The sequence below is a fragment of the Mus pahari genome, chromosome 1, assembly GCF_900095145.1.
Source record: "Mus pahari chromosome 1, PAHARI_EIJ_v1.1, whole genome shotgun sequence".
Taxonomy (NCBI): Eukaryota; Metazoa; Chordata; class Mammalia; order Rodentia; family Muridae; genus Mus; species Mus pahari.
Genome location: NC_034590.1, coordinates 3,179,860 through 3,190,703, shown reverse-complemented (window position 1 = coordinate 3,190,703; position 10,844 = coordinate 3,179,860). Strand labels below are relative to the sequence as shown.

At 53.4% G+C, this 10,844-nt stretch overlaps 3 protein-coding genes across 3 annotated transcripts in view; 2 read left to right on the top strand and 1 right to left on the bottom strand.

Moving 5' to 3' along the window:
* The first annotated feature begins 1,208 nt into the window (after window positions 1-1,208).
* On the top strand, window positions 1,209-3,475 carry Ovol3 (ovo like zinc finger 3). Its single transcript, XM_021187991.1, has 4 exons — window positions 1,209-1,302; window positions 1,377-1,441; window positions 2,288-2,489; window positions 3,267-3,475. The coding sequence occupies exons 1-4, from the start codon at window positions 1,209-1,211 to the stop codon at window positions 3,473-3,475; spliced, it is 570 nt and encodes a 189-aa protein (XP_021043650.1).
* Window positions 3,476-3,526: 51 nt separating this feature from the next.
* Polr2i (RNA polymerase II subunit I) lies at window positions 3,527-4,821 on the bottom strand. The gene is made up of 6 exons (XM_021200051.2): window positions 4,526-4,821; window positions 4,393-4,447; window positions 4,106-4,179; window positions 3,947-4,021; window positions 3,810-3,861; window positions 3,527-3,629 (listed from the first exon to the last, which is right to left on the bottom strand). The coding sequence occupies exons 1-6, from the start codon at window positions 4,582-4,584 to the stop codon at window positions 3,567-3,569; spliced, it is 378 nt and encodes a 125-aa protein (XP_021055710.1). The 5' UTR covers window positions 4,585-4,821; the 3' UTR covers window positions 3,527-3,566.
* Window positions 4,710-10,844, top strand: part of Tbcb (tubulin folding cofactor B) — a 7,552-nt gene continuing 1,417 nt past the window's right edge. The window contains exons 1-4 of the mRNA XM_021200039.2: window positions 4,710-5,297; window positions 5,589-5,732; window positions 8,823-8,919; window positions 9,426-9,617. Of these exons, the coding sequence (XP_021055698.1) occupies window positions 5,184-5,297; window positions 5,589-5,732; window positions 8,823-8,919; window positions 9,426-9,617 (547 nt within the window). The 5' untranslated portion in view covers window positions 4,710-5,183. The remainder of the gene's footprint in view (window positions 5,298-5,588; window positions 5,733-8,822; window positions 8,920-9,425; window positions 9,618-10,844) is intronic.

The following is a 10,844-nucleotide window of genomic DNA, read 5'->3' as shown; positions in this document are numbered from 1 at the left end:
AAAAAAAAAAAAAAGAAAGAAAGAAAAATGAAATGTACCTTTCTTCCCGGACGGCCTTTGTAATGACTATTCCCCCTGGCTGGAACTGGGGGTTCGTTTTCTTCCCCAGCTGTCTAAGATCAGCTTGGGCTACATAAGACCTCTACTGAGGAGGCAGGGAGTATTGAGATGGCTCGGGGGAAAGGCACTTGGCATGCAACCCGTAGGGCAGACCTCACCCAAACCTGTAGGCTGGATTAGAATCCTTTGGTTCCAAGAATCCCACTCTCCCTGTTTTGCCTATCCCAGCTGGGATCACTTCACGATTGAATATTCTCGGTGTCACTGCTGTCTCCCTTGTGGCCCTGCACAGTGTGCTCATTCTCAATGCTGAGCTAAGTTAAGGTCTGCCTATAGTTAGAAGTATAGAAGTACATCCAGAAGACTGTCAGATAAATCAGAAAAGGTAACTGTGAAGAGAGTGTTCACAATTCTGAACTTCTAGTTCAGAGATAAGGACCAAACCAGAACAGCCTCCCCAGGGTGGGTGAGAGGAGTCCTCACTCACCTGGACCTGGACTGCTGGCAAACCAGCATCTTAATGCCCTAAGCCTGAATGAGACCATGACTTCTTTGGAAATCTAAAGATGAGAGTAAAGAGAGAGCGCGCACGCGAGCTTGAGTTTCCGGCTTACGGAAGCACAGCTCCCATCTTTGTTTTTCCTTTACCTACCCAGCTTGCTGCCACCCTACACCAGCGGCACAGAACAGTCACAGCTGTCCCTACCCGCATCCTTGGACAGCTGCTGTGATTTGAATAACTAGGCAGGCTGATGGATGTCCAGGACCGATTTGCCTGGTAAACAGTCCCTAGAGCCCTGTACCCTTCCAGGCCTGGGGCCATGTGTCTTTGATCTCCATCCCCAGGAGCAGTCTAGGCTCTTCTCTCACTCAAGCCTCCTTGGGGGGTGAGTTCTCCGGTGTCTCCATCCCCAGGTTATGGCGGAGTTGCCTGGGAGCCTGGCCTAGAGAAGGAGCCATGATGGCAGGCCCCAGCAGAGGTAACCGGAGCCAGCTAAGGTTGCTCCCCAGGCTTGTCTCAAAATTTGCATGAAGAGAATGAGGCTTCCATGAGTCTCCTGATTTCACCTAGTTCTGGGGCTGAGGTCTGACAGGCAGCGGGCGGAGGAGGCAGCTCTGTGAAGAGCCATTTCACCATCCTGAAAGCAATGCCCAGGGTCTTTCTTGTGAGGAGTCGGCGATCACACCCACCTAACTGGAGCCACCTTCCTGACCAGCTCCGGGGAGATGCTTATGTCCCAGGTACGCACCCATCCGGGCCTGGGGGTGAAGGGCTCGGGAGGCACTGGGCATCACCGTCTGGCTTCTCTTCTCAGACTGCAGCAGCCTGGCAGTGCCACCCGCACACAGCTCTTCTGGTCTGAGAGATACCTGGGCAGTGGTGAGTCTGCAACTGGCAGCTAAGATGGGGATGGCTTTCCACTCGTACACAGGAAGCTGGCTGCCCTTACTCCACCCAGGTCCTCTGTAACATCTCTCCAGCCCAGAGTGGTGTTCTTCACTTGGCATCCTGTTCCCTTCCCAGCAGCCAGCTCAACCCAGTCTCAGTTAAGACCCCTATTCCTAGGGTAGGTGGGCAGCTGTAAGGCCCTGCTCCAGGGATCTGTGTTCAGTGGGTACAAGGAGGGTTCCAAAAACTAAGCAGAAGGTGATTTATGTCAGAACACTGGATAAACAGGCAGGGTGGGGGCTCTGTTTCCTTAACTTCCCAGGGGTAGGTTAACTGGGTGGACTTTGAAAGAAGAATTCAGTGTGAGGCCACTTCTGTATGAGTGTTCAGCAGGAGGGACATCTACTTCCTCACAGAGCGTCTTTCTGGTGGAGCTAGAGGTAGAGAATAAAACTAGGAAAGCTTGCTGGGCGTGGTGGCGCAGCCTTTAATCCCAGCACTCGGGAGGCAGAGGCAGGCAGGTTTCTGAGTTCAAGGCCAGCCTGGTCTACAGAGTGAGTTCCAGGACAGCCAGGGCTACACAGAGAAACCCTGTCTCAGAAAAAACAACAACAATAACAACAACAAGGAAAGCTCGTATTAGCAAAGCGTGTTCCTGGGTATGGAGGGACATGATGGTCAGAGTGATGGATTTGGTTAGGGAAGGTTTTGGAGAGAAGGTTACAGCTGTCCCCACTACTCACAGCCGCCCTTCACTCTGGGCACACGACAAACTACAGAGTAGCAAAGACTAAACAAGATCCAGCTGGCCATGCTAACCCCTACACCTTCTGGCAGTCCTCACAGGGGACACTGACCTCTGCTCCCAAAGGCCCCGGCACACTTGGCTGCCCACTCTGCCCCAAGGTCTTCCCGCTGCAACGCATGCTGACTCGGCACCTCAAATGCCACAGCCCAGCAAGGCGCCACGTGTGCCACTATTGTGGTAAAGGCTTTCACGATGCCTTCGATCTCAAGCGTCACATGAGGACTCACACTGGTAAGCGACAGCAGGAACAAAGATGGTGATGGAATGACAGAGGCAGACGCATGGGGTGCAGGGTTTCCAGGGATCGGGATATACAACAGGGGCACAGGTAATGAGACATAGTGTTCTTCACAAGAGGTGAGTGTAAGGTGGCACCAAGGAAGAAGCCTGGCAAGGGTAGATGGGTGCTGGCTACAGAACTCAGGTGCGGGGGCCAGCCAGATTGCTCAGTGGGTAAGACCATTGCTGGCAACTTGATAACTGGGTTAAATTCCCAGGATCCAGGTGGTGTAAGGAAAGAACAGATTCCTGCAAATTGTTTTCTGACCCCCCCCCCAACTTGGACCATAGCATTTGTGTATGCATACATTTGTGAGCAAACACACATGTACATACACACCCCAAATAAGCCAGGCTTGTGGTACTTGCCTTTAATCCCAGCACTTGGGAGGCAGAGGAAGGCAGATTTCCGAGTGCCAGGCCAGCTAGGGCTACACTGTGAGACCTTGTCTCACAATAAATCCATATGATATATTTCCAGGCTCCAGATTCAGAGCAGGCAAGGGAACTCCCCATGTTGCTTAGGGTCCCTCCCTCTCTCAGCAGACGCTTCCTGTTGAGGGATGGAGGAGACACATGGCCTGGCTCCTGTCGCCTTAAGCAGAGGTAGCAGATGGCTAGTGGGCCACAAACATAAGTGTCTGCCTAGCTAGGAATAAAGACTGGGAGCAGTAAGGTGGGAAGCCTGTGCTCCAAGGCCGCCATCGCCCTCTCTGCTCATCTTAACAGGAATACGGCCATTCCGCTGTGGAGCCTGTGGGAAAGCTTTTACACAGCGCTGCTCCCTCGAAGCTCACCTTGCCAAGGTGCACGGGCAGCCGGCCAGCTACGCTTACCGGGAGCGCAGGGAGAAGTTGCACGTGTGTGAAGACTGTGGCTTCACCAGCTCTCGGCCTGATGCTTACGCGCAGCACCGCACCCTACACCGCACGACCTGATAGACTGGCTGCTCCCTACCCACGAGACAAATAAACACGGGGAAACATAAGTGTAGAAACCGGCATTTATTACAGGTGGAGAAAGGAACGGTCACTCAGTCCAGCGGTGGCCGCAGTGTGGGGCAGTACATACATAGTACAGTCGCATGGCGTCCTGGCAATAAGAACGTTCAGTCAGGGTCCGGACCCAGGGGATAGTGTGAGGACCCAAAGAAACGATCAAAGGAACTTGCCCAATCTTAATTTGAGGAAACAGGATCAACCCAAAACTGGCTGGCGCCCCCCACCCCCTGGGGAAGCACCCAGCCATCAAGGAAGAGGTTAAGCCACTCACCTCAGCTCGGGCACTGTGTGACTGGAAGAACACTGCCTCCTTGTGGCCACACCTGAGGGAACGGCTCAGTTACTAAAACGCCAAAGGCCTCTCTGTGAACAGCCACTCCTCTTTCCCTATGCCAGCTGCATACTCACTTCTGGCACGGGTGGTCCTCGGTCCGGGGCAACGTGGGGTCCTGGGACACGTCTGCGATGATCTGGGTCAGCTCGCTGCAGGCATAGGGAAGTAATTAGCGGTCAGATCGGGTGTCCTAAGAGGTGACCCGTGCCCCAAGCCGGGGTCCCCCCACTCACTCCACTTCGTGCGTGATTTTGTTGACGTAGATGCAGCTGTTGTCGGCTTCCTGCTGGTAATCGCAATTGCGGCACTGCAGACGGGAGAGCGTGTGGGAGGAGTGTCACAAACAGATCAGATCCCCAACAAGACTGGACGGGAAGGAAGGGTGATCCCAAGGAGGGGGATGGACAGCATGGGAGAGAGGGTGTGCTGAGGGGTAGTCAAGAGGCGAAAGCGTGGGGAGCCAGCAGGCAGCGCGCAGGGAAGGCGTGAACCCGCGGGCGAGAGGGTTGCCGGTACTCACCGCGTACAGCAGAATGCGATTCTCCTTGTCCTCCTTGGGGTACAGCATGTTATTACTGTGGGGAGGGGAGGTCAGAGGTCAGCCCTGGAGCCAGTCCTCACTGCCTTCCCACACCTGCTGCCCGGGGCCTCACCATTCCTGGCAGAACCGAATACCCACGAAGCCGGGCTCGTACGTCCCGTCGGGTTCCATAGCGACTGGGCTGCTGAGCCTTCTGCGCTTGCGCGGCCGCGCTACGGAACGCGGGAAGGGTCTCACCGCGTGGCTGCACCAAACTAGGGCGGGGCGGCGCGCACGCGCGGGTTCCTTAGTTTAGTGATGTCTGGCTTGTGTCGATCCTTTGATACCCTCTGGTACTCACTCCCGGTTTCGGAACCTTGCTTCCCAACTCCGAGCGGTATGGATCTAGGACAAGGGCTGGGACTATGATGCGCGACGTCATCCGCAAGCCGCTGCTCTCTTCTTGGCCCAAGGCCAGTGCACATGCGCCGAACTTACCCTCGGCGGACCGGGACAACTCCAGCCATTCCTCCCGGCTTCGGCCTCCTCCCGCCCGCCTCGCCTGCTTCCCGTGCACGGAAGGCCCCTCGGGATTGGTTGGGCGTACCCGAGAATCCGCCTGCCCGTGGAGAAAGAACGACAGCGATTGGCCGGCCATGTTAGGTGGAGAGCTTGCATTGGTCAGCTCCGGGACGAGGGGCGGGACTTACATCCCAGAAGCAGCGGCGGCCACTGCGGAGCCGGTGTGAGACGGCTGAAACGCACCGCGGGCCACTCCGGGGCGCGGCGAGATGGAGGTGACGGGGATATCGGCGCCCACCGTGACGGTTTTCATCAGCAGCTCCCTCAACAGCTTCCGTTCGGAGAAGCGATACAGTCGTAGCCTCACCATCGCAGAGTTCAAGGTGTGGCCGCGGGGGCGGGGTCCGGAGGGGCGGGGCAAAGAAAAGGGAGTAGGGGCCGAAACTAGTGGGCGGAGCTGGAGGGAAGGTTGCCGAGACTGACAGCCAGCCCCCGAGGCCTGGGAGCCCGGGAGAACGGAGTCCACCGAGTAGGGGCGGGACCCGGGAAAATCAGACACCCCAGAGAGCCGAGGGGGCGGGTCCAGGGTGGGTCTTTTGGGACTCGGTTGTTGATCCAAGTCTGAAGATGAGGCCCCTGACAGCCTTTCTCCTCATCTTGCCTCCTTACTGCAGTGTAAACTGGAGCTGGTGGTGGGCAGCCCTGCTTCCTGCATGGAACTGGAGCTGTATGGAGCTGACGACAAGTTCTACAGCAAGTTGGATCAGGAGGATGCGCTGCTGGGCTCCTATCCTGTGGATGACGGCTGTCGCATCCATGTAAGGACACCCTACCCGGGACCCTCCCCACGTTCATTCACTAATTTATTTCTTCAACAAATACTATGTTTTGCCCAGTGTGATAACCAGTATAGGCCCTATCCTCGTGGACGCTCCAGTTCAGCCTGGTCAGTAGACAGTGACAAACCAGAGTTGTCTGAACTGGCTTAGGGGGAGCCGAAGGGAATGGTGAAATTCAGAAGAGGTACCAGGCTTTACCTGGGGGTATCTGAAGAGGCTTCCTTGAGGAATGGGTGTTTGAGCTGATGTCTAGAGGATGCTCCATGGAGAGGAAGAAAGAATAATAAAGCTGTAAAGAATGGAGGAGAACCATCACGTGCTGGCCGATTGGGAGCAACAAGGACACAGAAGGCCTCTATGTGTATCAGCTCACATCATTCTATCCTCAGCCTCTCCCCACCTTCCCCACTCAGTCCCTCCCTGCTGAGCTCTGTCCATTCCTTTTTCCCCATCTTTACTGAAGGTGTCGCCTTCCACCATGGCCTACGGTGGGCCCAGCACACCTGTAATCTCAGCATTCAGGAGGAGTTAGGAGGCAAGCAGTGAGACTCTGTTAAAAATGAAAAAGGCAGGGGCTGGTCATGGAACCTGTCAACCTGAGTTTAGTCCCTTGACCCACGCAAAGGGCCGGCACACAGTCACCCAAAACAATGAAAGAGAGGCTGTTTAGCAAATATAAGGCCTAAGCTTGATTGTCAGGACAGGAAGAAAATTACATTTACAAGAGTCAATAATTTCTGTTATTGTTTCGTTTATATTTATTGTGCACCATGGTGCCAACACATGAGTATGGTACCGCATGCTCAGAGGTCAGCAGTTGGGTTTTCTCCTCCCAATGTGTGGGTCCTGTCAGTTGAACTCGGAGGGCCAGGTTTGGTACAGGAGCCACCATCTCTGTCTCCCTGAACCATCTCACTACCACCGTCCTTCTATCCTTCCTCTTTTTGTTCTTTGAGGTGTATCTGTCGGGCTGTGTGTGTGTGTGTGTGTGTGTGTGTGTGTGTGTGTGTGTGTATGAGGTTTTTGCCTGTGGGCGTGTATATGCACAGAGTCTGGAATGCACACTAGAACTGGAATTGCAAGTGGTGTGAGCTGCCCTGTGGTGCTAAGAACCAAAACTGGGTCCTTCGCAAGAACAGACGGTACTCTTAACTGCTGAGCCACCTCTCCAGCACCTTTTGCTTTTTGAGATAAGTTCATGTAGCCCTGATTGGTCTGAGTGGTCTCAAAACACTCTGTGTAGCCATGGGTAACTCTATTCCCGAGCTTGTCTCTACCTAAGTGGGTTATAGCTCTGTATAAAATTTTGACCTGTCTTTCTCTTTCTTTTTCTTTTTTTTCTTTTTTTCCTTCCCAGAGTCAGGGTTTCTTTGGCTATCCTGAAATTCTCTCTGTAGACCAGGCTGGCCTTACACCAAGAGATCCACTTTCCTCTGCCTTCTGATTGCTGGGATTAAAACTACACCAGCCGGGCAGTGATGGCGCACGCCTTTAATCCCAGCACTCGGGAGGCAGAGGCAGGCGGATTTCTGAGTTCGAGGCCAGCCTGGTCTACAGAGTGAGTTCCAGGACAGCCAAGGGTATACAGAGAAACCCTGTCTCGAAAAACAAAACTGTGCACCACCACCGCCTGGCTTCTTTTTCCTTTTTTTTTTTTTTTAAACATATTTTGGGTTTTTCTTTGCTCTTAGGTGTTATCATGGTTCAGCATAATATGGGTTTTGTTATTGGTCTGGTTTTATTGTCCATCTCCCTGATTAGAATTCCAAGAGGGCAGTCGTCTCTCTCATTGTAGTTCATTGCTGTGTCACCAGCTATCAGAGTGGGGCCCAGCACAGACGGGGTCTTCTATGAATCACTGAGTCACTGCTGAGATTCTGAACCCCCAGAATAATATGGGGGGGGGTGTCTCCATTGAGGAAGAAAAAAAACTCATCTTCAGGATGGAATTTGGTATTTGTTTTTGTTTTGTTGTTCTTTTTTTATGCAGTTCGGTGTGTGTGTGTGTGTGTGTGTGTGTGTGTGTGTGTGTGTGTGTTCCAGACTGTCCTTGAACTCTTCATCATCTTGCTTCCACCTCCAGAGTGCATGCCTGGCAGCCCTCCCAACACTGGAATTTAATTTTTTATTGTTATTGTTTTGTTTTTCAAGACAGGGTTTCTCTGTGTAGCCCTGGCTGGCTGTCCTGGAACTCACTTTGTAGACCAGGCTGACCTTGAACTCAAGAGATCCATCTGCCTCTGCCTCCCATGTGCTGGGATTAAAAGTGTGCACTGCCACCATGGCTTGGAATTTACTTTAAGAGTGAACTTTGCTAGAATTTTGACCTGGGTCTGCACTGACTTCAGAAGTCTGACCCAGAGAACTAGTTCTTTCTCTGTCTTTGACTTGTTCTGTTACTGGTTCCTCGGTTGCCTGTGTTGTTAGGTAGAGTTGGAAGCCATGGTGCAGAAGGTCTGGGTTAGCCTTACCTGGCGTGTGTGGTAGCATTAGCTAAATGATCACAGAATCAGATAGGATGTGGGGATGAGGGAGGTGCAGGAGAGCGTGGCATCCCTGTGGGCTGGGGAGGCCGGCCTTGAGTGAGATCGGCCTTGAGTGAGATCGGCGAGCATTTCCTGGCATGGTTGCTTTATGAGCACCTCAAGAAGAGGCAGGGGAGGGCATGGTTTGTGAAAATGTTCAAGGGGGAGGGACCACAGCAGCTCTTGGGAGCTGTTGGTGAAGGACTGGGGAAGCTGGGAGGGCTCTGAGCCAGGAGGGATCTGCTGTGCCTCGTATTCACGTGCCCTGGGGATGGAGGTGGGAAGCCCAGGCAGAACAGGGAGACCAGAACAGAGGCTGTCGTGACCCAGAGGGTCCTGGTTCTTGAGGAGTGGGGACATCAGTGATGCTGATGCCAGTGTGTGGAGGACGTCTGGGGGCCGATGCAGTCTCCAAAGGCAAAGATGGGGTGAGAAAGGGAAGTGGCCCCTGTGTTTTCTGCTATAGTCTCCAGAGTGTGCCGGTGTGTGACGTCATGCCAGCATCCTACGTCTCCCCACTGACCTCTCTCTCCTCTTACCACAGGTCATTGACCACAGTGGCGTCCGGCTCGGAGAGTATGAGGACGTGTCCAAAGTGGAGAAATACGAGATCTCACCAGAAGCTTACGAACGGAGGCAGAGTACATGCATGGGCAGGGCTGGGAGGGGTTTGTGGGTCCAGACATTGGCGCAGACAGGGCAGGGCCGTCACAGACTAGGTAGTGGGGGTAGGGCTTGGAGGGTGGAAGAGGATGGGCACAGACACGGGGAGAGAGAAGGCATGGGGGTCAGGCAGGCAGACAGGGGCTTTGAAGGAAGGGGTTTGAGGCGGTTGAGGGAGTAATTGTGGCAAAAGGGCATGTGACCAGGCAAGGAGGACGTGTCCAGGGCAGCGTGGCATTTGAAGCTGGCCTCTGAGGACAGGTCAGAGTGGGAAATAGGGCCAAGCGAGGGGCTGGTGACAGGTGGCATCTCCAATTGCTAGGAGATGCAAAAGAAGAGAGGCCAGAGCTGTGGTAAGGGTCTTGAGGATATCTGGTGATAGCTCTTAAGCGTTCAGAATAGAATCTCTTCATGACTCTCAGCCCTTCGTGGGAGGAACATAATCTAAAGGTCAGGTTTGACCCCATTCTCACCTTGCCCACAGACACAGTTCGATCCTTCATGAAACGCAGCAAGCTAGGCCCGTACAACGAAGAACTCCGGGCCCAGCAAGAGGCAGAGGCTGCCCAGCGTCTCAGTGAGGAGAAGGCCCAAGCCAGTGCCATCTCTGTGGGGAGCCGTTGTGAGGTGCGGGCACCCGGCCAGTCCCTTCGCAGGGGCACTGTCATGTATGTAGGTACGTGTCTTTTTGTCACTGACTGGAAACTTGATACAATGTTAAGGAAAGATTTTTTTTTTTCTTTTTGTTTTGTTTGTCGAGACAGGGTTTCTCTTTGTAGCCCTGGCTATCCTGAAACTAACTCTGTAGACCAGGCTGGCCTTGAACTCAGAAATCCACCTGCTCTGCCTCCCAAGTGCTAGGATTAAAGGCATGGGAGGAAAGATGTCTTGTAGCTTATGGTTCCAGAGTCCAGAACATAGCCATTTGGCCTCGTGCCCGTGGGCTGAGCATCATGGAAGAGGTGGTATTCGGCAGAGGAGAGGACCAGGGCAGGATATGCCCACAGGCCTACACCCAAGTCTTCCAGCTCAGGCCCACTTCCTGTTGTTTCCAGACCTTACGTGCTATGATCCACCTGCCTTTCTGATTGCTGGGACCAAAGGCATGCCCCCCCACAGCCAGCCCACCTCCTAGCCTTACAGGCATGAACTACCCATGTCTCAGCAGGGCTGTTTTTCATTGTTGGTTGTGAGTTGGTTGGCTAGGTTGCCCTGGGAACATCCCCTACAGGGAAGCTTAAACACGGCTCTGATCACTCATGAGGCTAACCGTCTCAGTGTCAACTGTTGGCAGATCTGGTTTATCCGTGGCCACAGTGCCACATAAGCCTTTCTCCGTGACAGTATAGCAGTAGCAGTGCTGCCCTGCTCTGGATGGGGTCCTGAGTAAATGGGGCAGAAGCAGGAAGAAAGACCAGCGAGGAGGCCGTCATCTCTTGGGGTCTGGGAATCGCCACACAAACTCAACTCCAATCTCAGTCAGTTTGCTGAGTGCCACAAGCCAAGGCTGATCAATCAGGCCATGGGACAGACTCAGAAGCTGAACTGTGATCCAGTTAAGATCATACAAGGCCCTTAAGCCTAAAATCCACAAACAAGTTAATCAGGATTTAGGGATAGGGGACTTCCTTAGGAACATGTTTTGTTGGATACTTATCCTGTTCTCATTGGTTGGGGTATTATTCAACTGTGGTAGGGGACGTGCTTTGCCTAACATTCATGTCTTAACTTGCCAGCCAGGGTGTCAGCTACCCACGTATATGGCTCTTTCTGCCAAGTAGGATGTCAGTTCCTGGGGACGTTTGGGGAACTTAAATTTTACTCGACCCCCACTCAAAATGGAAGTCTTATTCCAAATAGCAGCAGCTGCTGCTGCTGCTGCTTCTTCTTCTTCTTCTTCTTC

Excerpts from the sequence above, each read along its gene's own strand:
- Ovol3 (XM_021187991.1), top strand. The coding sequence starts at position 1,209 with ATGCCCAGGGTCTTTCTTGTGAGGAGTCGGCGATCACACCCACCTAAC. Across the intron at positions 1,442-2,287 it reads TGAGAGATACCTGGGCAGTG|TCCTCACAGGGGACACTGAC; the intron begins GTGAGTCTGCAA and ends ACCTTCTGGCAG. Across the intron at positions 2,490-3,266 it reads TCACATGAGGACTCACACTG|GAATACGGCCATTCCGCTGT; the intron begins GTAAGCGACAGC and ends TCATCTTAACAG.
- Polr2i (XM_021200051.2), bottom strand. The coding sequence starts at position 4,584 with ATGGAACCCGACGGGACGTACGAGCCCGGCTTCGTGGGTATTCGGTTC. Across the intron at positions 4,180-4,392 it reads ATCGCATTCTGCTGTACGCG|TGCCGCAATTGCGATTACCA; the intron begins GTGAGTACCGGC and ends TCCCGTCTGCAG. Across the intron at positions 4,022-4,105 it reads AAAATCACGCACGAAGTGGA|CGAGCTGACCCAGATCATCG; the intron begins GTGAGTGGGGGG and ends CTATGCCTGCAG.